Below are 26,590 nucleotides of genomic sequence, written 5' to 3' on the forward strand. Positions count from 1 at the left end.
GGGAATAGGTTTTGTCAAGCCCTCTTCACGACTGTCTTGGTGTGCTTGATGTTTGGTATGGTTACATAAGTCAGAAGGTTACATTAGGGTTGATGGGTGGTAACATATTGTACAAATTGCAATTTGTAACATATCATACAAATTGTAAATAATAATATATCATACAAAATGGATGATGGACATCCACAAATTAAAACATACCATACCATGTAATTGTACTGTCCTGGACTTACATTTACTATGTTTTGTCTACCCCTGAGTCCAGGTTGCCCTAGTGAAGACAACACTGCAAAACAAGGTTGTTGGGAAGGATGAAGTAGTCTAGCCAATCCTTTGGTCCAAGCTATTAACATCATGGACAAAAACATATAAAAATACTTTCCTCATCTTGCATCCATGACACAGGCAGCCAGGATAGTAGACCACTCTAGAAATAATCACCTCCCACTGTAGGCTAGTCTGTGTTCCTGCTATGTTACCCCACCCCTCTTTCCCACCCCTCTCAACTTCTGGCCACAGTCAGTGGGCTACGTTGTAAGAATAGACAGCCACAAGATTTGACACTCTGGGAATGGGATCACTAATAAGAACCAAGAAAAACTTTAGATTCTTTAGAGTTTTCCCACTCCAAAGACTTCTCTTCATCCAAAGGGAATAACTCTACATGCAGCTAAATGGAAGAGGGATACGACCTGATTTGAAAGAAAATCACAAATGAGATAAAAGTAGGAAGAAATCTTCCAATATAGGCTACAGCAGGTTTTTATTTTGTTATAAGCTATCACATGTAGGCTGTTTGTTATTTAATTAATTTTGGTTTAATCTTGTGGCCTTTATTAGAAAACGAAATGTAACATGCCTATTAAGTTAGCCTAATCAATGTTTCATCGGATTATCAAATGAAAAGAATCATATTCTATTTCATTTGGAATTTCTTATAGCCCAGAATTAGACAATTTGACAAATTATTACAATATCCGCTTTTTTCTTTCTCAAAGTAAAAGATAACCAGTGAGGACTTTGGACTACATGCAGAACATCTCAAAAAACAGCCTTGTGTTGAAGCAACGCAAGTCTTTTGTGTCAGAATAGCCTACTCTGATTTCTAAAGGTGCGTCTTTGGGGCTGGCACAGTGCATGGCGCATAAAGGTGTTGGACCAAAGAGAGTATTAGCTTTATACAGAGACCATGGCAAAGTGGTTCAAAGAATTCCCCACCAATTTGAAGAATGGTACTGATAGGATCCGCTCAGCTTCAGAATCAGGTTCCCAATCCAGGGGTAAACTTGGACTGGTAGCTGGCATTGGCACCAAAGTAACCAGCTCCAAAGTGAGTTTGAGCAAAAACTCGGGAACGGATAGTAGTGTTGGTGGTGGAGGCGTTGGTGCTCTACTGTCTGGAAGAAATAGAAAAAATTCTGCCGAACTGGGAAGGAATGGCACACGTTTGATAAAGGATGGAAAAGTTTGGGATAGCCTTATAGGTAAAAGTCGCAAAAATTCCAAAGCAGAGATGCCAGTGTTTGATGAGCACCAGCCACTGAAAAGTTCCAGATCTGCGAATGCCTACATCAGTCGTCTGATTAAAGTCGATAAGAAGGACAAGAGCCCAAACTTCAACAGCAGCCCAGTGGTACTCGATACAGAGAAATCACAGCCACTGTGCAAAACAGAGACGGTAAGAAATGTTGAAGCACTTTAGAAATTGTAGACTATTTCTATTTTCAACTGTGATGCTGGACTCGGGGGGTAGACCTAACATTGTAAATGTAAATCTGTCTCCCTACATTTAGTATGATATGTTACGTTTCGTATGGTATGTACAATGCCTTCAGAAAGTATTCACCCATTACCTTTTCCACATTTTGTTGTGTTACAGCCTGAATTGAAAATGGACTAAATTGAGCTTTTGTGTCACTGAGCAACACACAATACGACATAGTGTTGAAGTGGAATTTAGTTTGTAGAACATTTGAGAAATTAATACAAAATGAAAAACTGAAATGTCTTGAGTCTATAAGTATTCAACCCCTTTGTTATGGCAAGCCTAACTAAGTTCAAGAGTAAAAATGTGCTTAACATGATTTTTGAATAACTGCCCCATCTCTGTACTCCACACATACAATAATCTGTAAGGTCTGTCAAATCACCAAATCAAATCAAAGTTTATTTGTCACATGCATCGAATACAACAGGTGTAGTAGACTTTACAGTGAAATGCTTACTTACTGTACAAGCCCTTAGCCCTTAACCAACAATGCAGGTTTAAGAAAAATAAGTCTTAAGAAAGTATTTACTAAAATAAACTGAAATTTAAAAAAAATTAATAATAATAATAGTAAAGAGCAACAATAAAATAACAGTAGCGAGGCTATATACAGGGGGTACCGGTCAATGTGCTGGGGCACAGTTTAGTTGAGGTAATTGAGGTAATATATACATTTAGGTAGAGGTAAAGTGACTATGCATTGATAATAAACAGAGTAGCAGCAGGGTAGAAATGGGGGTGGGGGATGTCAATGCAAATAGTTTGTGTAGCTATTTGATTAGCTGTTCAGGAGTCTTATGGCTTGGGGGTTGAAGCTGTTAAGAAGCCTTTTGGACCTAGACTTGGTAGCAGAAAGAACAGTCTATGACCAGGGTGGCTGGAGCCTTTGGCAATTTTTAGGGCCTTCCTCTGACACTGCCTGGTACAAAGATCCTGGATGGCAGGAAGCTTGGCCCCAGTGATGTACTGGGCCGTACGCACTACCTGTATGTACTACCCACTAGTGTCTTGCGGTCGGAGGCCGAGCAGTTGCCATACCAGGTGGTAATGCAGCCAGTCAGAACGTTTTCAGGATCTGAGGACCCATGCCAAATCTTTCCAGTCTCCTGAGGGGGAATAGGCATTGTCGTGCCCTTTTCACGACTGTCTTGGTGTGACAGTTTTTCACAATTCCTGACATTTCATCATAGTAAAAATTCCTTGTCTTAGGTCAGTTACGATCACCACTTTATTTTAAGAATGTGAAATGTCAGAATAATAGTAGAGAGAATAATTTATTTCAGCTTTTATTTCTTTCATCACATTCCCAGTGGGCCAGAATTTTACATACACTCAATTACCATTGCCTTTAAATTGTTTCTCTTGGCTCAAACGTTTCAGGTAGCCTTCCACAAGCTTCCCACAATAAGTTGGGTGAATTTTGGCCCATTCCTCCTGACAGAGCTGGTGTAACTGAGTCAGGTTTGTAAGTCATTGCGCGCACACGCTTTTTCAGTTCTGCCCACAAATTTTCTATATGATTGAGGTCAGGGCTTTGTGATGGCCACTCCAAGACCTTGACTTTGTTGTCCCTAAGCCATTTTGCCACAACTTTGGAAGTATTGTCCATTTGGAAGACCCATTTGCGACCAAACTTTAACTTCCTGACAGATGTCTAGAGATGTTGCTTCAATATATCCACATAATTGTCCTCCTCATGATGCCATCTATTTTGTGAAGTGCACCAGTCCCTCTTGCAGCAAAGAGACTTATATATCTCCCTCACTAACTTGAAGCATCAGCTGTCAGAGCAGCTTACCGATCACTGAACCTGTACACCTGTAAATAGCCCAACCGTCTACCTCATTCCCCAAATTGTTATTTAGTTTTGCTCTTTTGCACCCCAGTATCTCTACTTGCACATCATCATCTTCACATCTATCACTCCAGGGTTAATGCTAAATTGTAATTATTTCACCACTATGTCCTATTTATTGCATTTACCTCCCCAATCTTACTACATTTGCACACACTGGACATAGATTTTTCTATTGTGTTAGTGACTGTACGTTTGTTTATTCCATGTGTAACTCTGTGCTGTTGTTTTTGTCTCACTGCTTTGCTTTATCTTGGCCAGGTCACAGTTGTACATGAGAACTTGTTCTCAACTGGCCTACCTGGTTAAAGGTGAAATAAAATGTAAAAAAGTGACTAGGCAACAGGATATATAATAAACAGTAACAGCAGCATATGCGATGGGTCAAGAGAGTTAGTGCAAAAAGGGTCAATGCAGACAGTAGCTATTTTAACTAACTATTTAGTAGTCTTATTGCTTGGGGGTAGAAGCTGTTCAGGGTCCTGTTATTTCTAAACTTGGTGCGGTAGCAAAGAGAACAGTCTATGACTTGGGTGGCTGGAGTCTTTGACCATTTTTAGGGCCTTCTTCTGACATCGCCTGGTATAGAGGTCCTGGATGCCAGGGAGCTCGGCCCCAGTGTGATGCTAATGATACATTCTAATAATACATTTGATAATTAGTCTTTATTTGTTTGTTTGTTTAGCTTGCAATACGTTTTATTATGGGGGTATAGGCCTATATAGCAGTAATTGTATGAGGGGTGTATAATGACTACAAATTCAAAGTATAAACTTGAACTTGGATGACTATCAATCAATCAATGAAGCATAACTATTATATTATATTAACAGCCATGATTATCATAAGCTATAGTAGGCTGCAACAGGAATCCTACTCAAACATAACATGTGGTGTCATTAATACTGTTGACACTGAAAAGCAAAGGAACAGTCGAAGCTGTGAAAGTTGATATCATTGTTTCAGTTTTCCTCCCTCCCCTTTGTCTCTGAATCTCATTGTATCCACTCCTCCTTGTCTGCCTATCTTTCCCTTCCTTTCCATCTCCCTCTAAATTCAATTAAATTCAATTAAATTCAAAGGTCTTTATTGGCATGGGAAACATATGTTTACAAGTGAAATAGATAATACACAAAAGTGAAATAAACAATACAAAATGAACAGTAAACATTACACTCACAAAAGTTCCAATGGAATAAAGACATTTCATATTTTCACCCCTATTGAAAGTTATCCCTCCAATCCCCTCTGTTCCTGGCACGGTGTTCCCCCTCTCTCACCCCTCCACCCCATCCTTCTCTTTTCTCTCATTCAAGCCCCAGGTGAAGGCTATCATGTTGTAAAAAAGCATTGTGTGCTAATCCAGGTCCCCTCTGGCTTGGCTTTGAAAATAAAAAAGCGAGTGAAAACGATGTAGTGAGATGGTGTGAAGAAAAAAAAACATAAAAGAGGGAGGAGAAATAGAGAGTTTTATGTTTTGAGGGGTAAATCCCTTCCCTGACTCCTGAGTGCCCCAGTCGCTGGGGTTGTCAATCTGCCTGTCTTTGTTTGGCTTTGAAAGGGGAATATCTCTCAGGGGCCTCAGAGGAAGCTACAGTTTTTCAGCATTTCCATTATAAGACTTTATCCCAGTGTTTGGCTTAAAGACATAGACTTTTGTGTTTCCACCTATGAGGCCTGGCCCAAAAAAGTATACCTGGCCCTAAAAAGACCAAACCTGACATGGGGCTGAGTAACTCAGGGTGTGATAAGTTGTAGCCTATATATAATTTAGCTTATCCTACACACCATATTGTGGTCAGGTCACAGGAAGTGCTAAAGCATGTGTGTGTGAGCAAGAGAGAGACAGAGATTGTGTCTGTGTGTGTTGTTGGAGTTGTCCCTAAAAGTGCTAAAGCCATCACCAGTTGAATCAGATTTGGCATACTCTGTGCTATTAGATCCTGGTAGAAGGATGGATGGACGCATTGGGGCCTACAGATGTAGGATCCTAATTTGATCAGTCTTTTGTTGATGAGAATTTTCCTTGCACAGCAGGAAATGCAAACGTATAGTGTATTCAAGTTTTTTAAAGTTTGTAATTTCCACTTTAACATTTCAGACTTGATTTGCCCTATCGTAAAATGTTTAATTCCCTACAAAAAATGTCCATGAATTATGATCCACATAATTATTCAAATTTCCTGTTGCTATAGGAATGTTTTCCTGCTGTAGAAAACTGTCTCAATTTAATATCCTACATCTGTATCAGTCATTGTCATATACCTTTATCTTGTTCACCAGCCGGCTCGCTATATATATATATATTTTTTTTAAATAACCTTTATTTAACTAGGCAAGTCAGTTAAGAACAAATTCTGATTTACAATGACAGCCTACACCTGTCAAACCCAGATGATGCTGGGCCAATTGTGCGCCGCCCTATGGGACTCCCAATCACAGCCGGATATGAAACAGCCTGGATTCAAACCAGGGACTGTAGTGACGCCTCTTGCACTGAGATGCAGTCCCTTAGACCACATGGGAGCCCAGGTTAGGGATGACAGAACAAGAACATGTATTACAGCAAAACGACCCCCTGTACAGACACTGACCTGGTATCTAATATCAGGCAGTGAGAAACTTGAAAGGCCTTGGCACTGATAAAAAGACAGAGCAGAGCAGTCAAGTGTGAATGAATTCCTTTTGCAATGGTGGAATTTACCAGATACTGTAGGTGGTGTTGTTAGGATAATGGTTCTGGGACAAAGAAGATGAAACAATGATACCGCGGTACTCTCTTTGCACATTGACAATAGATGGGCCTGATTGGGTACTACTTTGTATGACTGATGATATATGTATGTTTGATCTCTTTGGGAAGCAGGACAATTTAGATAATATATAAGATAATGTCACCGAAAACCCCTTGACGTCTCTTTGTTGTTATCTCTTCCTTTCCCTCTAGTGAATCATACTTCTACTCTGTGGGCACAGATTAAGACTAGTCTTGGACTAAAAACCATGCTCAATGGATAATCTCAATTGGAATAGTTTTGAAATCCAGGACTAGCCTTAATTTGTGTCTGGGAAACCAGTCTTTGAGTTGTTTTCATGCGTATTCATTTTGCTGTGCTCCTTTGCTTCAGGTGATCATTCAGGACTATGCAGATCCCTTTGACGCCCACAAGACTCGGGAGCAGAGGGATGCGGAGAGAGACGGGGAGAATGATGGATACATGGAGCCTTACGATGCGCAGCAGATGATCACAGGTGACACATACTATTCAGTATTTTGGCCTACTAAAATTTGGATAACAAGCATTGATTTTGGATCAGGTCCCAGCTTTGAAGATGAGGCCGTTGGTAATCTGATCTGATATCAGTGGCCAGGAAAGAGCAGAGTTTTGGCAGTTTTTTCTATTGTTGTTCGTATGCATCTTTTTTGTTTTAGGCCTATGTGTGTTGGTTTGTGCAGGCATGTGTGCGCCAGGCCTCATTGGCTGAATTCGATGTATGTGTGTCTTTCATGGGTGAATGATTGGACTGCCATTTTCAGTCTAGCCAGAAAAGAGCGATTAGAAATGTTGAAGAACGTGAACTCGATCGCCTAGCACTGGAGGTTGCTATGGCAGCTGTGTTGTGCTAGGACAATGGGTGAAGTTTCCTGTCTCTGCTTCCTTTTTCCTGTCTCTGTTTCCTTGTACTTTTCTCCTGAAAGGAAGTTGGCCCTCAGTGACTCCCCCCTCCTCCCCCCCATCCGCTATCCTCAGACAGAGCCCCTGCATGGCCCCCTATATGGGCAGGCTCTGACCATTTCTCAAAACATCCAGGAAGACAACTGATCAGTCGACCAATCACTTACTCTCTTGACCTCCTTTGATTCTGTCACTTCATTGTTTTACCCAAAATGGTACAATACACTGCTGTGACACTGAAAATGGCCTGTTACACACTAATCATCAAGTCTTTACCAATGCATATCTTACTACCTGGCTAATTTGGGAAAGCCCGTTTATATTGCCCTGGGGAATATGGCCGACCGCAGATAACAACATTTTAGTAGCGTGTCATACTTAAGTACAATCTCATATTGAAGTGGTGCAGGAACACATGTGACCAGTGCATTGTGACATACAGTATTAAACAGTGGTTAAGTATTTTGTGACAGTCCAAGCTCAGCACATAATGTTTTGGCATTGACATCATACAACAGCTGACATCACTCATCAGCTGCATGCTATGTCAAGTGAATAACTCAATGGCTCAACTGTTCAAAGCCCATTTACGCTTATTATATTATTATTTACTCCATTTTATAAACACATCATGTTTTCTCTAAACACATCATGTTTTCTCTATTCCTCATTGTTGCACTGACCATAATTGGTAGTTCTGTTCTAGGATCAGTTAACCGACATTTATCAGATACTGATATGGACGTGTGAGGCAAAATACTAGCCTGGGATCAGTTGTCTGGGAATGGTAACTCTAGCTGTTTCCTGTAATGTTGGGTCGGACACACCGTGACCACGAACAGCTAAAAGCTGGGTGCCGGCGAACGTTGGCTCCTTGATACTAATTCAACGTGTAGAATAATCTGAAAATGAACAGAAAATGGCGGCCAATACTCTGGTCAGAGGCACTCTGGTGTGTTTCCTCTCTAACAAGAGTCTCTGCTTTTTTTGAACAGAGATCAGACGGAGGGGTTCCAAGGACATGCTGAAGATGTGTGTCCTGCTGGAGGGGGTTGAGGGGGAGGTGGAGGAGGGGCGACCCGTGCCTCCCCAGATCTACGACATGACCTATGAGGGTGGTGTGGAGGGTGACAGAGGGAGCGTGAAGACCCCGGTCACCAGGCCAGAGTTAGATCCCCGGCTCCCTGCTGAGTACCAGCTGCCCTGGGAGTGGAAGAAGGAACAGATTGTCAAGGCTCTGCCTGGTACTATAGTCTAGACAAAAGACAAGACCTACTGCACAATCATACACAATTCTAGAACACTACCACTGGCTATGCAGCTATGCAACCCCTATCACAACTATCTGCTGATGCAATGATGCATCTATTAAGTGGCTGACCCCTCAAGCTCTAAGGTCTATAATGTAATTAGACCGTCTAAACCAGTACACCAGATCAATATCAATATACCGTATTTGCTACACAGAAGTTGACCACCCCTTTTACATATTTTCTCCCTCTGCTCTGACCCCTCCTCGTCCCCAGCCCAGTTTGACAGCCCTGAGCACCCCACCCCAACCAAAGAGGACCCCCCCGCACTCACCCTCACACGGCAGCCCCAGCAGCAGTCCCAACAGCAGCAGCAGCATCTGCGACAAAAGAGTTGGAGCCAGAAGATCCTGAAGTCCTCTCCTACTTTCTTGCCCTCCCTCTCGTCCCCGCCCAGCATCAGCCCTGAGGCTGAGGTGTGCCGGGTGGACCCCACCCTGCCCCTGGAGAAACAGAGGTGAGGAGGGGAGACAAGGGAGACACGGTTTATAGGTCAACGGCAGGGGCAGATGCAATAGATTGTTGCTTTAAAAAAAAAATGTATCTTCAGTTTTTTTCTGCAGTCCATAACAATACATTAGATATGTAGATATGTACCTGTCACTCTCTCCATGTACAGGTATGGGAGAGTGGGGTAAGTTGAGTCATTTTTACATTCAGCATCACTATGTCAAGGGAAATGTAGTGTTTTTATCTAACAAAGGTACCTACATATATTTCAGAATGTTGTGTATCTCTAGAAATAATCAGAATTCATGTGAACATAACAGTTTTGAAAACATATCTTGTCCAAAAAAAAGTGTTCTCTTGGCACAACTTACCACGGGTATTGAGTAAGTTGAGCATAGGGAAAGGGTAGGTTGAGCTGACTTGGGTTAGTTATCCTTGTGCCTCTGCTACTCTATCATAGTCTCTCTTTCGACAGACAGATGTTTTTTTTCTTCTTCCCTGTCAATGTAACTCTTCAGTGTCATTCAGTCAATTTCTTTCATCCCTTGCTGCTGCTCAAATTGACTTTCTTTCCTTCTCTCATTTCCTTGGCTGCTCTCTCAAGAAACTCAAGGGACCCCTGCTTTGTTTTATGTTTGTATACACAGGGCATGATGAAGTCTGCTCTGTAACAATAAATATTTTGAGTTCATAAGCCTGACACATTGCAAAAATACTATACATATTATGCATACACTGGACAAAATGTAATCCCCCATTGACTCAACATTTTGACTATATTAGCCCACACAGCTACAAGGGTGCACTTTAATGCTATTTTCAGGACCTCATATTGTAACTTGTAGAGACCCCAAGTGATGTATAAAACAATCTTAAAACGATCTACTTTGGTTTAAATACAAGCATCATGAAATCTATAACACGAATTCATTTGACTTTGGGAAAATCTGGGTTTTATTGGACCTAACTTATTTACCCATTTTTTAAAATTTGTTTTTTTTCTGTCACAAATGACATGGAATTATGATCTCTTCCTAAATCTTTGGTCACATTATTAATTGAGTGTTTAGTGTTGGTTTCCTACGAACAAGTGGTGGCACATCCAGGGGAGAACGACGGACCCCTCTGATTGAAGCCACGGAAGTTAAAGGCCAACTGCGGTACTGCAGGCATTGTTGGCAGAAAACACGACTCCCCAAATATAGTGAATAGAAAAATGGCAATCTTTGAGTAAATTGTTTTTTATAAAGACAATCATGGTACCAATAATTTATTCTAATACAGCAGAGTTATGTAATTGAACAGACTATTTAAAATTGCACACATATAGGGATAATTTAGTTGGTAATGTCAGCCTGCAGTTCCCCGGTCGGCCTTCAACTTGAGGTACTCAATTAGAAGACGCAGTACTGAGATAGCCTGCAATGGCACTTCCTGGAGTAGGTCAAACTGTGGACGTTATCTTTCCATGAGACGCCATCTTAACCGACTTCATTTGGCTTCAATACACTATTGAGTCTTCACATAGGAATGAATGGTGTCACGTGACCGATGGTTTCGTCCATTCATATCAACGTCAACGACGTCAATGTCAACGAACCCTTTAGCTCAACCTACCCCACTCTCCCCTATACCTTGCAGAGTTACCTTATGTTGTTCAGATATTCTATTGTTGATATTAGTGAACCACTTCAAAAGAGGACTCATCTACTATTTTGTAAGCCCTTTGTACTTTGTTAGCTTCATGTGCTCAGGAGGGGCGCAGCAGTCTAAGGCACTGCATCTCAGTGCTAGAGGTGTCACTACAGACACCCTGGTTTGAATCCAGGCTGTATCCCAACCGGCCGTGATCGGGAGTCCCATAGGGCGGCATCCGGGTTTAGCCGGGGTAGGCTGCCATTGTGAATAAGAATTTGTTCTTAACTGACTTGCCTAGTTCAATAAAGGTTCAATATGAAAATCCTCCTCTCATTTCTGACCCCTGTGCCTTCCGTTCCCTCTGTCCTTCGGTTGCTCTAGCTGGTACCATGGCTGTGTAACACGCCAGGAGGCAGAGTCTCAACTCCAGTCCTGCAAAGAGGCCAGTTTCCTGGTGAGGAACAGTGAATCAGGAACCAGCAAATACTCCATTGCGTTAAAGTGAGTATACTAGTCACTAGTACATCTGTTTATTCTCTTCAGAGCTGATACCATACACAATATGTCCAAAAATAATTGCAGTTGATGCATTGGATCCCTTAATACTAATTTAAGGCTACATATTATGAATTGTGTGGAATAGCGAGCCCGTGTTTGAATTTGAGATTTCAATTAAGTAATCAATCCTTTTTACCTCTGTACCCTTTTTTACTCCCTCTCTCTCAGGACAAGCCAGGGCTGTGTTCACATCATTGTTGCCCAGACAAAGGAGAATGGCTACACGCTGGACCAGAGTAGCTGTGTGTTTCCCAGCATTCCAGAGGTGGTGCACCACTACGGCACTCAGCGGCTGCCTTTCAATGGGGCCGAGCACATGACCCTGCTGTACCCCGTGCCACGCCCTTACTGACTCCACCCTCACCACACTCAGGTGCACCCCAACAGCCCCATGCCTCTGCATCTGCATGAAATCATACTCAACGAACATATCCAATCTAATGCTGGCCCCCAACAGCCTCAATACATATATATCTTTATCTATTATCATTCACTTTTCAGTCCCTCTCTCTTTAATGTGATTTAATCCATATCAACACGTTTTTTTTCAGTCTTATTTTCTCCTGGATATACAGAAGACAGCAAGCTCAGAGACCTGGGTATTGCTCTTGCTGTACAATCATTCTCTCACCTGTCATATGCAGCTAATGCAAAACACAGAGGCTTCTGTTTTGCATGTGAATTTGGGAGAAACTCAACCCACGCCTTGATTGTACAAACGGGGCAGAAATGAATGATCAAATGAGTCAGAGCCCTGCCAGTTAGAATTTAGTCAGAATTTCTACTCTCAATTCAAAGATGTGTAGAGAATACAGTATCATTAATCATAATTTTGGTTTAAGATGGTTTAAGCTGCAAAGGGATTTGTTCGAAGAAAAACAGTAAAGTGACTCTCTCACCCTCTGGTGGATGTGCTGGCTCACTGCACCAACTGTACACAACCCTGTGGAGAACAACAACTACTGTACCTGACAAAGACTACTATAGGGAAAGGGTGATACCTAGTCAGTTGTACAACTGAATGCATTCAACTGAAATGTGTCTTCTGTATTTAACCCAACCCCTCTGAATCAAAGAGGTGCTGGGGGCTGCCTTAATCAACATCCACATCATCGGCACCCGGGGAACAGTGGGTTAACTGCCTTGCTCGGGGGCAAAACGACAGATTTTTACCTTGTCTGCTCTGGGATTCGATCCAGCAACATTTCGGTTACTGGCCCAACGCTATACAACACTGTACAAAGACTACTTCACATCTACGCTCACAGCAAACATTTAAGTTATGTTCTTAGCCTTCTTTTTTTATATAAAGGAGAGATATCCTCCCATCACCCAATTTCCATCATCAGTGAACAGTGACAGTTGTGTGACTATCTGTACCACCTGCACTGTGAACCATTAAGTGAATCACCCTAATGTAATGTGCCATGTGTTAGCCTAGCGTCACCCTATGGGATTAAATATCCCTTGATAATTACATTAAACCACAGGATCCTAATCCTGATCTTCAAGTACCCGCATGTATGCTGGTTTTCACCTCATATGATCTCTGCATCATTAATAGAATTGTTGATATGACTGGTTCGATTGTTGTGGTCTGTCACTGTAAATCCAAGACCACGGCCAATTTGCCTGTAGTATGTGACTGTAAAACTGAGCATCAACAACTAGTTAAGATGTTGTTGGAAAGCTGATGGAGTTGTTCTATGTGTTAACTACTGACTGAAACAAACCAAGAAACAAAATACTTGATTTAGATGCACAGCGCTATGGAATATGACTGAAAATGTGTCAACAGACCCATTGTTAATTTCCAATGTAAATTGGTGAGATATTTGGTGGGGGGGAAATCGGACATTTGATCTGTTTCTTACCTTCCCTGTCACATTGCACCACCTGGTGCTAACAAATAAAAAGTGGCAATGAGTGCTTTGATTTGATACTACGTTATCTCGCTCACCTGCTGGCTCTCTCTTCAATTCGAGCCTGGGGACGAGGTTAGATACCATGTAACCCTAGATAATGACTCGTTATGAAAGAATGAGTTACTGATGTTACTGATTGAAATAAAATGTCCTTACATAGTCCATGGTTGTTTACCTATATCCTGTGGACATTTGTAGTCTCTCTTTTATTATTATTCAAGTGGAGCATACACGTAGGAATCTCCAATGATTATTATACACTTGGTTAAATAGCCAATGTCTAGTTGCTATAATTGACAGCTCTGATCGACATGTTCAATTGACATGGCTGATGTGACGTTCCCCTGTGGGGTGAAATAGGTTCCTCCCAACTCAAGGCTCTGATGAAGGCAAACTCCACCGAAACGTACGCCTGTTTGTTTGTCCAGTTAATAAACCAGTCAGATCTATGCAGAAAAAGAGTGCTCCTTTTTCTTTACTTCCCTACTTTACTTCTGTTGAAGTGTCCTTGGGGTAAAGGAATGTTTTTGGATGGAGTGGTCTGTGTTTGGATTGTACTGCCTTAAAAGCAGATAATATGTGAAGAAAGTCATACTGTATGGGATCAAGATGTTGTGATAGTAGTGTATGCCGCCATATGGAGGCGTGCTATGGGATGATCAAGGTCAGTACAGGCACCTCCATACACATCTGTGAATCCAAATGCACGCGGTTCGTTAGTGACTACAGTTTTGTCTGTAAACATTTCAAAGATCATAGGCATATTGTAATATAATCTACTTAATTTAAAGAATACAGATATTTAGACGTCGCCCACTAACTAACTATATTTCCCACACCAATTCTCTGTAGGCTTTTGTAAACCCATTTTTCAACGTCTATGTTGTTGAAAAATGTAGAACTTTGTCAGTATCGGGTGTGCTGCAGAGTGCATTCAATTGGTCAGCTTTCAAGCAGCTTCGATTGCCGTATTGAAATGTGTAGTTCAGAGTGTAAAGGGAAAGAGTCTGGGGATAGATTGGGTGTAGCGTGGACGCAGCAGAGTGAGGATCGGGTGTAGGGTTGGGCCTGGGACAAACAGTTAAGGTAGACGTTAAGAGCAGGGGCACCCAGGCCACTTTGCACCCAGGTACAATTGAGGTAAATGCATCACAAAAAAATGCATAAGTGTAACATCATTACACCCAGTGGTATTAGGGATACTTAACGAGAAGGAAGGATGAACACCATCCCTCTCTCCGTCCTTGACTGTCTGTTGCTCACCCACTCCTTTGCCACTATATCACTGTGATATCTGAGTCTGATGATCTATCAACAGAATCACCTTGTCTTATTGAGAGGACATTCCATATGTGTTGGTCCTGAGTCAGGTTAACGTGAACATTGAGATGGTTAGAGTTTCAAGTCCACTTGTGAATGCAAGTCCTGGGACCTAAGTTTGGGTGTACTATTCCTGAAAGAAACACAAACTAAGGACAACATTTTTGTACCTCAGTTGTCTGGTACCTCAATTGTCTGCATTCTTATAATACATGCCATTTAGCAGATGCTTTGATCCAAAGCAACACACAGTTATGCGTGCATCCATTTTTTTTTTTTACATATGGGTGGTCCCAGGAATCAAACCCACTATCCTGTCGTTGCAAGAGTCATGCTCTACCAACTGAACTACAGAGGAACACTTCTTAGAAAATCCTACATCTAGCTAGTTAGTTCAGGTTAACTTAAAAAAGAAGGTAAGGCAACCAAAGCAACATTTAAAAAAAATGAAATACAGCAGTTATGGTCCTAAATTGTCCTGGTCATTGAGTCCTTTGACACACCATTATAGTGCACAACTCAAATGGCCAAAAGAGACATCAACATGTTCTATCAAGATGGACTACTTCTACATGATCAAGGTGTGCCTTTTTAAATTCTACTTGAGTGATACAGTAAGATAAGTGCTAGATATATATTAGGATGGGGTCCTAGTCTAGAGCGGTAGTTGGGCTACAGTTGGATGAATATACAGGATGCAGAATATCTATTTTCTTTGTGTTTGATACCATCTTTCCCTCATGCTATCTCAGCCCCTCCGGCTCCTTAGGCTTGCGTGACAGACAGGACCGTCTGACTGTGACTGATGGACGGGGCAGTTTGTCATCTTGTTGTCGCTTGACCTGGCCCGCCGGTAACCGAAGTGTCCCTATCATCCTTATCTGGTTGTGCTGTCTGCTTCCCCAGTGACAGGATCAGGCTCTGTGTCCCACATCTCCTTACCTTACCCAGGCTGGCCCAGCCATGTGTGTCTCATACAGGCTGAGTGAAAGGTCCAGGCCAAGGTCAAATGTGTATTTGATACAAGTATTTTGTATGAGGTGCTGGTTCAGTTGTTCTGTATGTCCAAGAGATGTACTCTAAAACTTCAATTAATAGCCCATTTGCTTCAATCACTGAACAACAGGTGCTCATTAGAGACAGGCTGAGACAGGATTCTATTTCCTTAATGCACACAGCTTTTGCAGAATAAAATTGTGAAAGACTACCACACTGTTAATTGTTACCAGTATGACCAGTATAAACATTATAATAACAAATTCATCACAGACTTGCAATGACTAGGATGCCCATCATACACCCCGACTTTAGCTTCAGCACCATTCTCTCACTCATTGCGCTTCTTGTATACACCGAAGTTGCGGTGACCATGTCAAGCCACACTGCTGTCTCATCCATGGCAATGACATTGGTCTCCTCTCACTGGGCACACACTGTTTGAATCAACATTGTTTTACATGTCATCGCAATGAAATCATGCTGAACCAACGTGAAATTGACATTGAATTGACGTCTGTGCCCAGTGATCTGTATCTTATTTTGCGCAATCTTTACCATACTCACTGAAGTTCACTGATAAACAATTCATTTAGACCCAATGTTTATTTGAAACAAATTATTTATTTGCTAAACTGTCTGCCGATGCCCGGCTATTAAAGGGGACAGGCGGCTATTTAGACTCGGCATTTAATTGAAGTTTTACAATATTACTCAATTTATCACTTGTAGATTAAGACATATTTGTCCTACACCCAATTACAGTGTCTCCTTATATCAAAGTGGTTGCCTAAGGTATACTATGATCAAAGTAAATCTGTCAATTCTGTGTCATCCTCACCGAACAGACAATAACTTGAAGCTACATTCTCCAGAGCCTGCATTTGAGTGTAATGCTATGCTTCACCTATAGTGATGTCATACCTTTGAGGCTAAATATTTGCTTTTGAAGGAATGAATGTCCCCTATCGTTTTCACTGAGCAAAACACAGTCTGATGTATTTGAATCATCCAATGACTTAAGACCTCTGAACACTCCTGTGACCAAGTGGAATGATATTGAGATACTCAAGCAGGAAGGGGAGGGTCTGTGTCTCTGTGGTCAAAACATGTTTTCACTTCACACCATTCCTTTCACATACACACCTGGACAAAAGGAACACCTATGTGAGAATGCTATTCATTGACTACAGCTCAGCGTTCAACACCATAGTGCCCTCATAGCTCATCACTATCAATCAATCTAAATGTATTTATAAGGCCCATCTAAAATCAGCTGATGTCACAAAGTACAGAAACCCAGCCTAAAACCCCAAACAGCAAGAAATGCAGGTGTAGAAGCATGGTGACTGGGAAAAACTCCCTAGAAAGGCCAGAACCTAGGAAGAAATCTAGAGAGGAACCAGGCTATGAGGGGTGGCCAATCCTTTTCTGGCTGTGCCGGGTGGAGATTATAACAGAACATGGCCAAGATGTTCAAATGTTCATAGATGACCAGCAGGGTCAAATAATAATAATCACAGTGGTTGTAGAGGGTGCAACAGGTCAGCACCTCAGGAGTAAATGTCAGTTGGCTTTTCATAGCCGATCATCCAGAGTATCTCTACCACTCCTGGTAGAGACTCTACCACTCCAGAGAGTTGAAAACAGCAGGTCTGGGACAGGTAGCACGTCCAGTGAACAGGTCAGGGTTCCATAACCGCAGGCAGAACAGTTGAAACTGGAGCAGCAGCACGGCCAGATGGACTGGGGACAGCAAGGAGTCATCAGGCCAGGTAGTCCTGAGGCATGGTCCAAGAGCTCAGTCAGGTCCTCCGAGAGAGAGAAAGCAAGAAAGAGAGAAAGAGAGAGTGAGAGAGAGAGAGAGAGAGAGAGAGAGAGAGAGAGAGAAAAAGAGAGAGAGAAAAAGAGAGAGAGAATTAGAGAGAGCATACTTAGATTCACACAGGACACTAGATAAGACAGGAGAAATACTTCAGATATAATAGACTGACCCTAGCCCCCCGACACATGAACTACTGCAGCATAAATACTGGAGGCTGAGACAGGAGGGGTCGGGAGACACTGTGGCCCCGTCCGATGATACCCCCGGACAGGGCCAAACAGGCAGAATATAACCCTACCCACTGTGCCAAAGCACAGCCCCCACACCACGAGAGGGATATCTCCAACCACCAACTCGGGGGGCGCCAACTCGGACAGGAAGATCACATCAGTGACTCAACCCACTCAAGTGACGCACCCCTCCTAGGGATGGATGGAAGAGCACCAGTAAGCCAGTGACTTAGCCCCTGTAATAGGGTTTGAGGCAGAAAATCCCAGTGGAGAGGGGGGGACCGGCCAGGCAGAGACAGTAAGGGCGGTCTGTTGCTCCAGTGCCTTTCTGTTCACCTTCACACTCCCGGGCCAGACTACACTCAATCATAAGTAAAGACTTAAAGGTTGAGACCAAGTCTGCGTCTCTCACATGGATAGGCAGACCATCCCATAAAAATGGAGCTCTATAGGAGAAAGCCCTGCCTCCAGCTGATTGCTTAGAAATTCTAGGGGCAAAAAGGAGGCCTGCATCTTGTGACCGTTGCATATGTGTAGGTATGTATGTCAGGACCAAATCGGAACGATAGGTAGGAGGAAGCCCATGTAATGCTTTGTAGGTTAGCAGTAAAACCTTGAAATCAGCCCTTTCCTTAACAGGAAGTCAGTGTAGAGAGGCTAGCCCTGGAGTAATATGATCAAATTTTTGGGTTCTAGTCAAGATTCTAGCAGCCGTGTTTAGTACTAACTGAAGTTTGTGACAAATAAAATTAGATTTGATCAGATTTACAGACAGCTATGCAAGCCAATGAGGGATATGCTGATTGTAATTTAGATGTAGACTATAATATGAAAGCATCCATTAGGCAATTATACAATAGATTTCCAGACAATATAGTTCACTGATCGGCTGAAGTTTTCACGCCTACATTTATAGCTTTTTGTTATTACCCAACACACACACACACGATCTTCTGAGGCAGTTTATCCGCCGCAGGTCCAAGTCAAACATCTGGGTTAACTTACAGTATATCTGGTCGAGCAGGACTTGCAGGATACAGTTGGCAGGATGTGTGCGCTGGAGCAGTTTACTCTGAGTGAATCCCCGCTCCGCGCGCACACACACATGGGGTGGCAGGTAGCCTAGTGGTTAGAGCATTGGGCCAGTAATTGAAAGGTTGCTAGATCAAATCTCCAAGCTGACAAGGTAAAAAAAAAAAATCTGTCATTCTGTTGCTGAACAAGGTCAACACAGTTAACACACTGTTCCTAGGCTGTCATTGTAATTAAGAATTTGTTCTTAATTGACTAAACATGTTTCGGGTCATGAGAAGTTGTGTGAAAGAAGGACATATAGGTGGCGGACGGGTTGAATAAAGAGAAAACAATGTATTAAAAATCCAGGAATGTATCATTCTGTTGCAATTCATATCTATAGGCTACATTGAGGTTTTTCTTTCATTATTTTTGTATGCCATTAGTGTGTGAGCCTAAGCTCGCCTCGGTCATTGCGTTTTGGTACACCAGAAGTAAGCCCTACATTAATTTCCAATGGAACGGTGCATTTGCATTGCGTTGCAGAGGCAGTGGCAGTGCGTTCTGTGTGGTGCATTCGTTGGATTTATTCATACCCCTTGACTTAATCCACATTTAGTTGTGTTACAGGCTGTATTAAAAATGTATAAAATAAAAAAATCTCACCCATCTACATACCATAATTACAAAGTGAAAACATATTTTAGACATTTGAGGCCAGTTGAGGACATATGAAACGTCTGTTTCTCAAACTAGACACTCTAATGTACTTGTCCTCTTGCTCAGTTGTGCACCGGGGCCTCCCACTCCTCTTTCTATTCTGGTTAGAGCCAGTTCTGTGAAGGGAGTAGTACACAGCATTGTATGAGATCTTCAGTTTCTTGGCAATTTCTTGCATGGAATAGCCTTAGCCTTAATTTCTCTGAACAAGAATAGACTGATGAGTTTCAGAAGAAAGGTCTTAGTGTTTGGCCATTTTGAGCCTGTAATCGAACCCACAAATGCTGACGCTCCAGATACTCAACTAGTCTAAAGAAGGCCAGTTTTATTGCTTCTTTAATCAGAACAACAGTTTTCAACTGTGCTAACATAATTGCAAAAGGGTTTTCTAATGATCAATTTGCCTTTCAAAATGATAAACTTGGATAAGCTTGCACAACGTGCCATTGGAACACAGGAGTGATGGTAATGGGCCTCTGTACTCCTATGTAGATATTTAATTCAAAATCTGCAGTTTCCAGCTACAATATTGTTATGAGAATTGTGTTATCAATGTCCATAAACTTCAATTAATCTACTCAGTCTGCAACCCAGAGTTTGTAAGGTTTTGGTTTAAATGGAACAGACAGATTTCCCAGCTTACAATAGTCAAAATTCATGAGAGCACTCCGAAGTCCATTATACAAAGGCATCCATTTTATACCTTGCTCTCCTTACTTACACACATACTTCCACACAAACAGTAGCTATCCTACGCACATACATACACACGAACAGTAGGTGAGTTGTATCCTTCTCCAGAGTTCTCGCCACTGTGTATCACTACCCAGCCAACACCTTGAGAAGGACTCCCTGTCCTATCATAAGTTTCTCAGAGTTCTAGCCAGGTCGAGTCAAACACAGTTTAATTGTTCTCTGTATTTTCTTAGGCACACACATACAAGTTCAAAGCTTAAACTATGCCTTGCTCAGACAGTCAGTGTTTTTCCACTACACAGATACATTGTTTAATCTGCAACATGTTTCATAATTTTCTGCAAGCCTAATAGTTTCTCCCCTCCAGAATGTCAGAATGTCCTGTAAGGAACACAGTAGTACAACTCGTCTGTCGATAGCTCCTCTTATCATTTGTTTCCCACTTGCACCCTGCTTACATACTAAAAAGGAACAAAAGGTCCTTGTTCAAATTCTGACTAAAACTACACACATCATCAGATTATAGTTTATGATTCTAATATATTTCATACAATTATATGGTTTCAGGATGGAATATTTCAATCATTACCATTAAGCATGTAAATGCTTTTTAAATTTATTTTAATCAAATTATAAAATGACTAACTATAAGATTTCACCTTCCTTATAACTGTAAAAATGTCTTCCCCCTTCGCTGTGAATGGCTTCCTGAAGTCCTTAGGAACTCACCTTTCATCTCATACGAATCTGGTCTGTCTATGACAAACAGACCGTTTTTTTTTAATGGCTGGCTATCTCTGAATGTGCCACAGTGATAAAACCACTCTCTCCTTCTGGGCTATGGTGTAAGGATTACAGGCACGTGTCAGTGGCTGTGAATTAGGGTTCAGCCAGGAGTTGATGGAAAGTCGGAAGAGCGAATGAAATGGTAGGAGGGGCATCCCAGCTTAAAGTGGTTTGAGATTTCACATCCTACCTCACACAGGCTCAGAAAATATATAACTGTGTCTGTGGGAACCAGGGCTATTGCTCAATGCAAGCCATTTCGGTGTCCACAGATCAAATTTATAAGCTAAAATGTAAATTGGAACCGGTACCAGAACCACGCAGGTCCCCTTAACAGAGGACTTTACATCTAAGAGGTTTTAAATAGGCTCTGTCTAAATACAGTTACAGGCATCATAATTGCTCCCAGTGGGCATATAATACAGACAAGGCAACTATGGAGGGTTTTACACACATCCAATCTTTTCACAGGAGCTGGATAAAGATCCATTATAAAGAGAAAGGGTGAATGTCCACTCACCATTATACTGCTCACAAATGTAATGTTTATAAACATCATGGAACCATCTTACAGATCATATTTGCACTTCTAGCTGCAGAAATTGCATTGCATGTAGCCTACGTTCTGACCAGAAACGCATGGGCAGTGAATTTATTTAAGAAATATGTGGTTCTGATTTCTCTGTGTGTGTGTGTGTGTGTGTGTGTGTGTGTGTGTGTGTGTGTGTGTGTGTGTGTGTGTGTGTGTGTGTGTGTGTGTGTGTGTGTGTGTGTGTGTGTGTGTGTGAGTGTGTTCATGCAAGTAGAAAAAACATGCTGGCTCACCCCAATGCCAACGGTTTGTGACTGTAATAGAGTACACGCTTTTAGTTTTAGTTTTATCAGGCTACCTGGCTAAAATACTTGCTCGCTAGTCTAACTTCCTTACATGGCCAACGATGATTCAGCTAGTTAACATTAGCCTACTACATCTAGCTTCATATTGAATTTCCATCCTCTCAGGCCAGGGGCACAACATATGCATTTCTGGTTGGATCAGAATCGCTTTTATAATCATTAGCCTGTACAGAGAATTAAGTAAAACCAGTCCAAATCCCTATCTCCACCCATAGATAATTTATGAAATGGCCAATGTTAGCTAGCTTACGAGCAACCAGAGGACAACAACACAATGAGATGAAAAAAATCATGTTTTTTCTGTCAATTTTGATGTGATGTGATTGGTGTGAATTGAAGGAAAATTATGAATCATAGACAGACGAAAGATACATACTATAAATACATGCCACTGCAACTACTGTTAAGGCCAGATTTTTGTGGGTCTTACAACATAGCGCTGCATGAAATTATCACTTTTGTGCATGTTTTTCAGGACACACCTCAAATGAGCTGATGTTAGACAGGTAAATTGCCGTACCTGGCGTTAGGGCTGGAAAATACCAGTGCACCAGGTTTTACATAACAAGATAGGTGCGTTTGACACCTGCGCCTCCAAAAATAGAGCCTGGAGAGTTGAAAATAAAGAGAAGGGAGAGCAAGAACAGTACCCTAATGTTTGCAAAAGATGTTACGTGTGATAAATGTGAGGCGCTATACCAGGGCTCTCCAACGATGTTCCTGGAGAGCTACCCTCCTCTAGGTTTTTGCTTCAATCCCAGTTGTAACTAACCTGATTCAGATTATCAACAAACTAATTATTAGAATCAGGTGCGCTAGATTACAGTTGGAGCGAAAACGTACTGGATGGTAGCTCTCCAAGAACATGGTTGAGGAACCCTGCACTATACAAATTTGACACAGGGTGTTCAAATATGGCCCGTCAAGGGAAATGTACTGTTCAGATGGGTTAAATGAAATAGTAACTGGAATCTGGACACTGACTGTAGGCCTATAACCTCTAACATAGCCTAATATTATATTAACTCCTGAAGAATGAACCTCTCTGTGATATGTGTCCCACCTGGCCAAAAGCCAGTGAAAATGCAGAGCGCCAAATTCAAATAAATGACTGTAAAAATCTAACTTTCATGAAATCACACATGTAAGACACCAAATTAAAGCTAAACTTGTTGTGAATCGAGCCGACATGTCAGATTTCAGAAAGGCTTTTTGGCGGAAGCAAACAATGCTATTATCTGAGGATAGCACCTCCGTAAACAAAGAGATATTTTAACCCTGCAGGCGCGACACAAAACGCAGAAATAAAAATATAATTAATGCCTTACCTTTGACAAGCTTCTTTTGTTGTCACCCCAATATGTCCCATAAACATCACAAATGGTACTTTTGTTCGATTAATTCTGTCGATATATCCAAAATGTCCATTTATTTGGTGCGTTTGATTCAGAAACCCACCGGTTCCAACTTGCGCAACGTGACTACGAAATATCTCAAAAGTTACCTGTAATCTTGCCAAAACATTTCAGACTACTTTTGTAATACAACTTTAGATATTTTTTACGTAAATAATCGATAAAATTGAAGACGGGATGATCTGTGTTCAATACAAGAAGAAAACAAATTGTAGCTAGCTTTCTGGTCATGAGCCTCTATCTAACAGTACACTTGAAGTGACCCTCGTTCTGAACAGGGCTACTTCTTCATTACACAAAGGAAAAACCTCAACCAATTTCTAAAGACTGGTGACATCCAGTGGAAGCAGTAGGAACTGCAAGAAGGTCCCTTAGAAATCTGGATTCCCAATGAAATCCCATTGAAAAGAGAGTGACCTCAAAAAAAACATCTGAATGGTTTGTCCTCGGGGTTTCGCCTGCTAAATAAGTCCTATTATACTCACAGACATGATTCAAACAGTTTTAGAAACTTCAGAGTGTTTTCTATCCAAATCTACTAATACTATGCATATCTTATCTTCTGGGGATGAGTAGCAGGCAGTTAAATTTGGGCATGCATTTCATCCGGATGTGAAAATACTGCCCCCTGTCACCAAGAAGTTTTAAGCAGTTTTTGCAGTAAAATTATACATGTACATTTTGACTCTGGAACAGGAGTGGAGAAATATGATTTCATCTTGAGAGAATGTGAATGGGCGCTTAGAGAACATCTGTAAAGGTGCATTCTTTATCAGCATCATAATAGATGATATTAGACCTATTTCATGGTGTTAAGAATTTTTTAAATTCAGGTGAGAGGACCAGACTTGAACGCAATACTTAACTAGATGCCTTGAACACAGCTCCCTAAAATCTCAACAAGCACCAGCTGCTAACCATTGCCAATCAGCTTCTACTACTGTTTGCAACACTTAACTAGTTGTCATGAATGTAGCTCCTCAAACAATCTACAGGTGCTATTAACTGTTAATCAGCCTCCACATTGGTTCTCACTCTCCTTAATCACCACTACCACCCTATTTAAACCCAACCAAATACTCATTCCTCCTCTTGGTTTTGCTTCGCATGCGAGACGAGCCTTGATTTACCAAAGGTCAACTCAAACTTTAGTTAGTTACTTAATAAGATAACTTGCTTATTTTACAATGGCAATTGATTTCATCGCCTCGGAATAAGAGATGTTTTCAGAACATCTCCCCTCTTTACCCGCTTCCACCTCTGAGGCACCCAAATCCAGGCATCCAGTGCTGTCAGACTGGACTGTTTCCAGGCTACAGAAGAAACTCTGGGAAAGTGGTATCCGTTTCCATCACAATGACAACGTTGAGCTATTCTGCCTGTACGTGGGCTCCCTGGGGGGTAAACATCCCGGACGCTATGTCTCTGCCCCCTGCCAAGGGCCTTCCACCTCTCTATGTGTCCTCCCGTCCCCCCCAACCTCTTGTCTACTTTATCTTCAGCTTTTCCCACACTCCATCCTGCCCTCCCTGCCCTTGTCTCCTCCTCTGCCAGCAGTGGCCTCCCCACATTGTACACCTCTACTTTCCTCTTGCTCCTACTTTTCTCTCTGGCCTCGCTGGCTCCATGACCCACTCTCTCTGCCCTCTTGCTCTCAGCATAATGCTTCCTTTATTCCCCACCTCTCACTGTCTACGCTTGCATCGCAACTGGTCTTCCAGTTGCCCGCTCTGGCCTCCTGGCTATTTTACCTGCTATTTGCTCCTTCCCTTCCCCACCATTCTCCACTTTCAGCCACCTTAGTGTACCTATCTCCGAGGAGTTTACTTTAGCGCATTTCCCTCCTGTCCAATTACTTGGACTGCACTAAACTGCACTAAACATCAGCTGCTTTCACTGCTGGCCACCCAAATGATTCCATCAGGATCATCACTCAAGGCTGCTCCCTCCTGTCCCACCTTCTCTCCCAGGCCGTCTCCATGCTGTCGCTGCTTCACACTGTGGTCTTCAACCTCGTGTCGCTCAGGTTTTGGTACCTCAGTCATTGGAACTGTATCACCTTTTTTTCTATGATGACTGTCTCTTCTCCTGAATACGTACAGCTGTTCCATCGGGTACGGGGGGGGTTCTGCAACGGTTGTTGGTTTGCTGCCGCATGGCCCCCAACTTGCCTCTTTGTGGCCTCCTATGCCCTGTTCGAGTTGTACCCCATCGTCGTAGCTGCCTTTTCCTGGGGCCACGACATGTCCAGAAGGGACATTCTCATCTACAACCTTTCTGTGGTACACATCATTAACAAGGGCTATTCTGACTCCCTATTATTGATTTTCCTCAAATGTTCTCTGGCTATCCGGCACCCATCAGTTCCTTCTCAGAGCTGCACATGTACAGTAGCTGGCCAATGTAACTCAATCACTGATTTTTTGTCCCGTCTCCAATTTCAGAGAATCAGGTGTTTGGTCCCAGATGACGCGGCCCCTCCTCATTCCATGGTAACCTTCCAGGCAACCATCCACTCCTTCGCCTCATCTCCCAGTCATGAAACTGCATCCTATTAGTTGTTGCACCAAGTACCTAGTACTCTTACTGGACGACCTGGAGATGCTTCCAGATGTATACCTTCTATCACCTGCCTTTTCCCTCTGATGACTTGGTCATCATGTCTGCCTTCATCACCCATATCAGGTCATCTCTCTCCAAGCAGACATCCTCCATTCAGACTTACCTGGCCGAGATCGGTTCCTATCTAAAGTTACTTACTGGGTCTCCATGTTACTCCTCTCACCTGCAACTCTCCCTTTTCCTCAAGTGCCTCCAACGCACAAGTCCGCCAGCCAATCACACTTGACATCCTGTCTGCCTGCATCCAAACGGTTTATGATTGGGCCCTCCCACTCTGGTCTGGTTACATATCCATTGCATTCTCTTCCTCACTACAATCAATGTTATTTTTGGGGGATTCCTGAGATGTTCAGAGTTTACATCCTCATCTACAACATTCTTGTCATCCCAATGTGTCAGATGTCACCATCCTCTACAAATATATCCTCATCTTTACCATCAAATACAGCAAAACCGATCAGTTTGGCAGAACCACACCAGTCTACCTGTTCCGGCTACCTTCTACCCTCAGCCCTTACGAACCACTTACCTACTTCCTGCAGCTCAGAATCTCAACAAGCCTCACCATCCGATCCACTATTCTTCTATGATTCTGGTTCCATCGCCTCTTGCCAATGGTTCCGTTTCCCTCCATGGAATCCAGACCACACTATGCAACTCCTTGGCCCCTGGTCCTCTCAAGCCTATCATTCCTACATCCGCTCTGACAACATCACGACAGCCCACATCATGCTTGTCTCTCAGAACCTGCATTAACACAAGCACAGACCAGTCTCTGCCTCATTTACAGACACCATCTACCTCTCACATTGTATCCTACCCAACCAGCCATAAGAGGATTGGCTCCCCAGCTGAGCCTGGTTCCTCAAGGTTTTCTTCCTTCAAGGG

General features: G+C 42.3%; 1 protein-coding gene across 1 annotated transcript; it reads left to right on the forward strand.

Annotated features, from left to right (window-relative positions):
* The first annotated feature begins 524 nt into the window (after window positions 1-524).
* LOC118399098 (SH2 domain-containing adapter protein E-like) lies at window positions 525-13,632 on the forward strand. Its single transcript, XM_035794883.2, has 6 exons — window positions 525-1,678; window positions 6,752-6,875; window positions 8,296-8,544; window positions 8,827-9,067; window positions 11,080-11,199; window positions 11,425-13,632. The coding sequence occupies exons 1-6, from the start codon at window positions 1,190-1,192 to the stop codon at window positions 11,606-11,608; spliced, it is 1,407 nt and encodes a 468-aa protein (XP_035650776.1). The 5' UTR covers window positions 525-1,189; the 3' UTR covers window positions 11,609-13,632.
* The last annotated feature ends 12,958 nt before the right edge of the window (window positions 13,633-26,590 follow it).

The sequence above is a fragment of the Oncorhynchus keta genome, chromosome 20 (genome assembly GCF_023373465.1).
Source record: "Oncorhynchus keta strain PuntledgeMale-10-30-2019 chromosome 20, Oket_V2, whole genome shotgun sequence".
NCBI classification, from domain to species: domain Eukaryota; kingdom Metazoa; phylum Chordata; class Actinopteri; order Salmoniformes; family Salmonidae; genus Oncorhynchus; species Oncorhynchus keta.

Excerpts from the sequence above, each read along its gene's own strand:
- LOC118399098 (XM_035794883.2), top strand. The coding sequence starts at position 1,190 with ATGGCAAAGTGGTTCAAAGAATTCCCCACCAATTTGAAGAATGGTACT. Across the intron at positions 8,545-8,826 it reads GATTGTCAAGGCTCTGCCTG|CCCAGTTTGACAGCCCTGAG; the intron begins GTACTATAGTCT and ends CCTCGTCCCCAG. Across the intron at positions 11,200-11,424 it reads AAATACTCCATTGCGTTAAA|GACAAGCCAGGGCTGTGTTC; the intron begins GTGAGTATACTA and ends CCTCTCTCTCAG.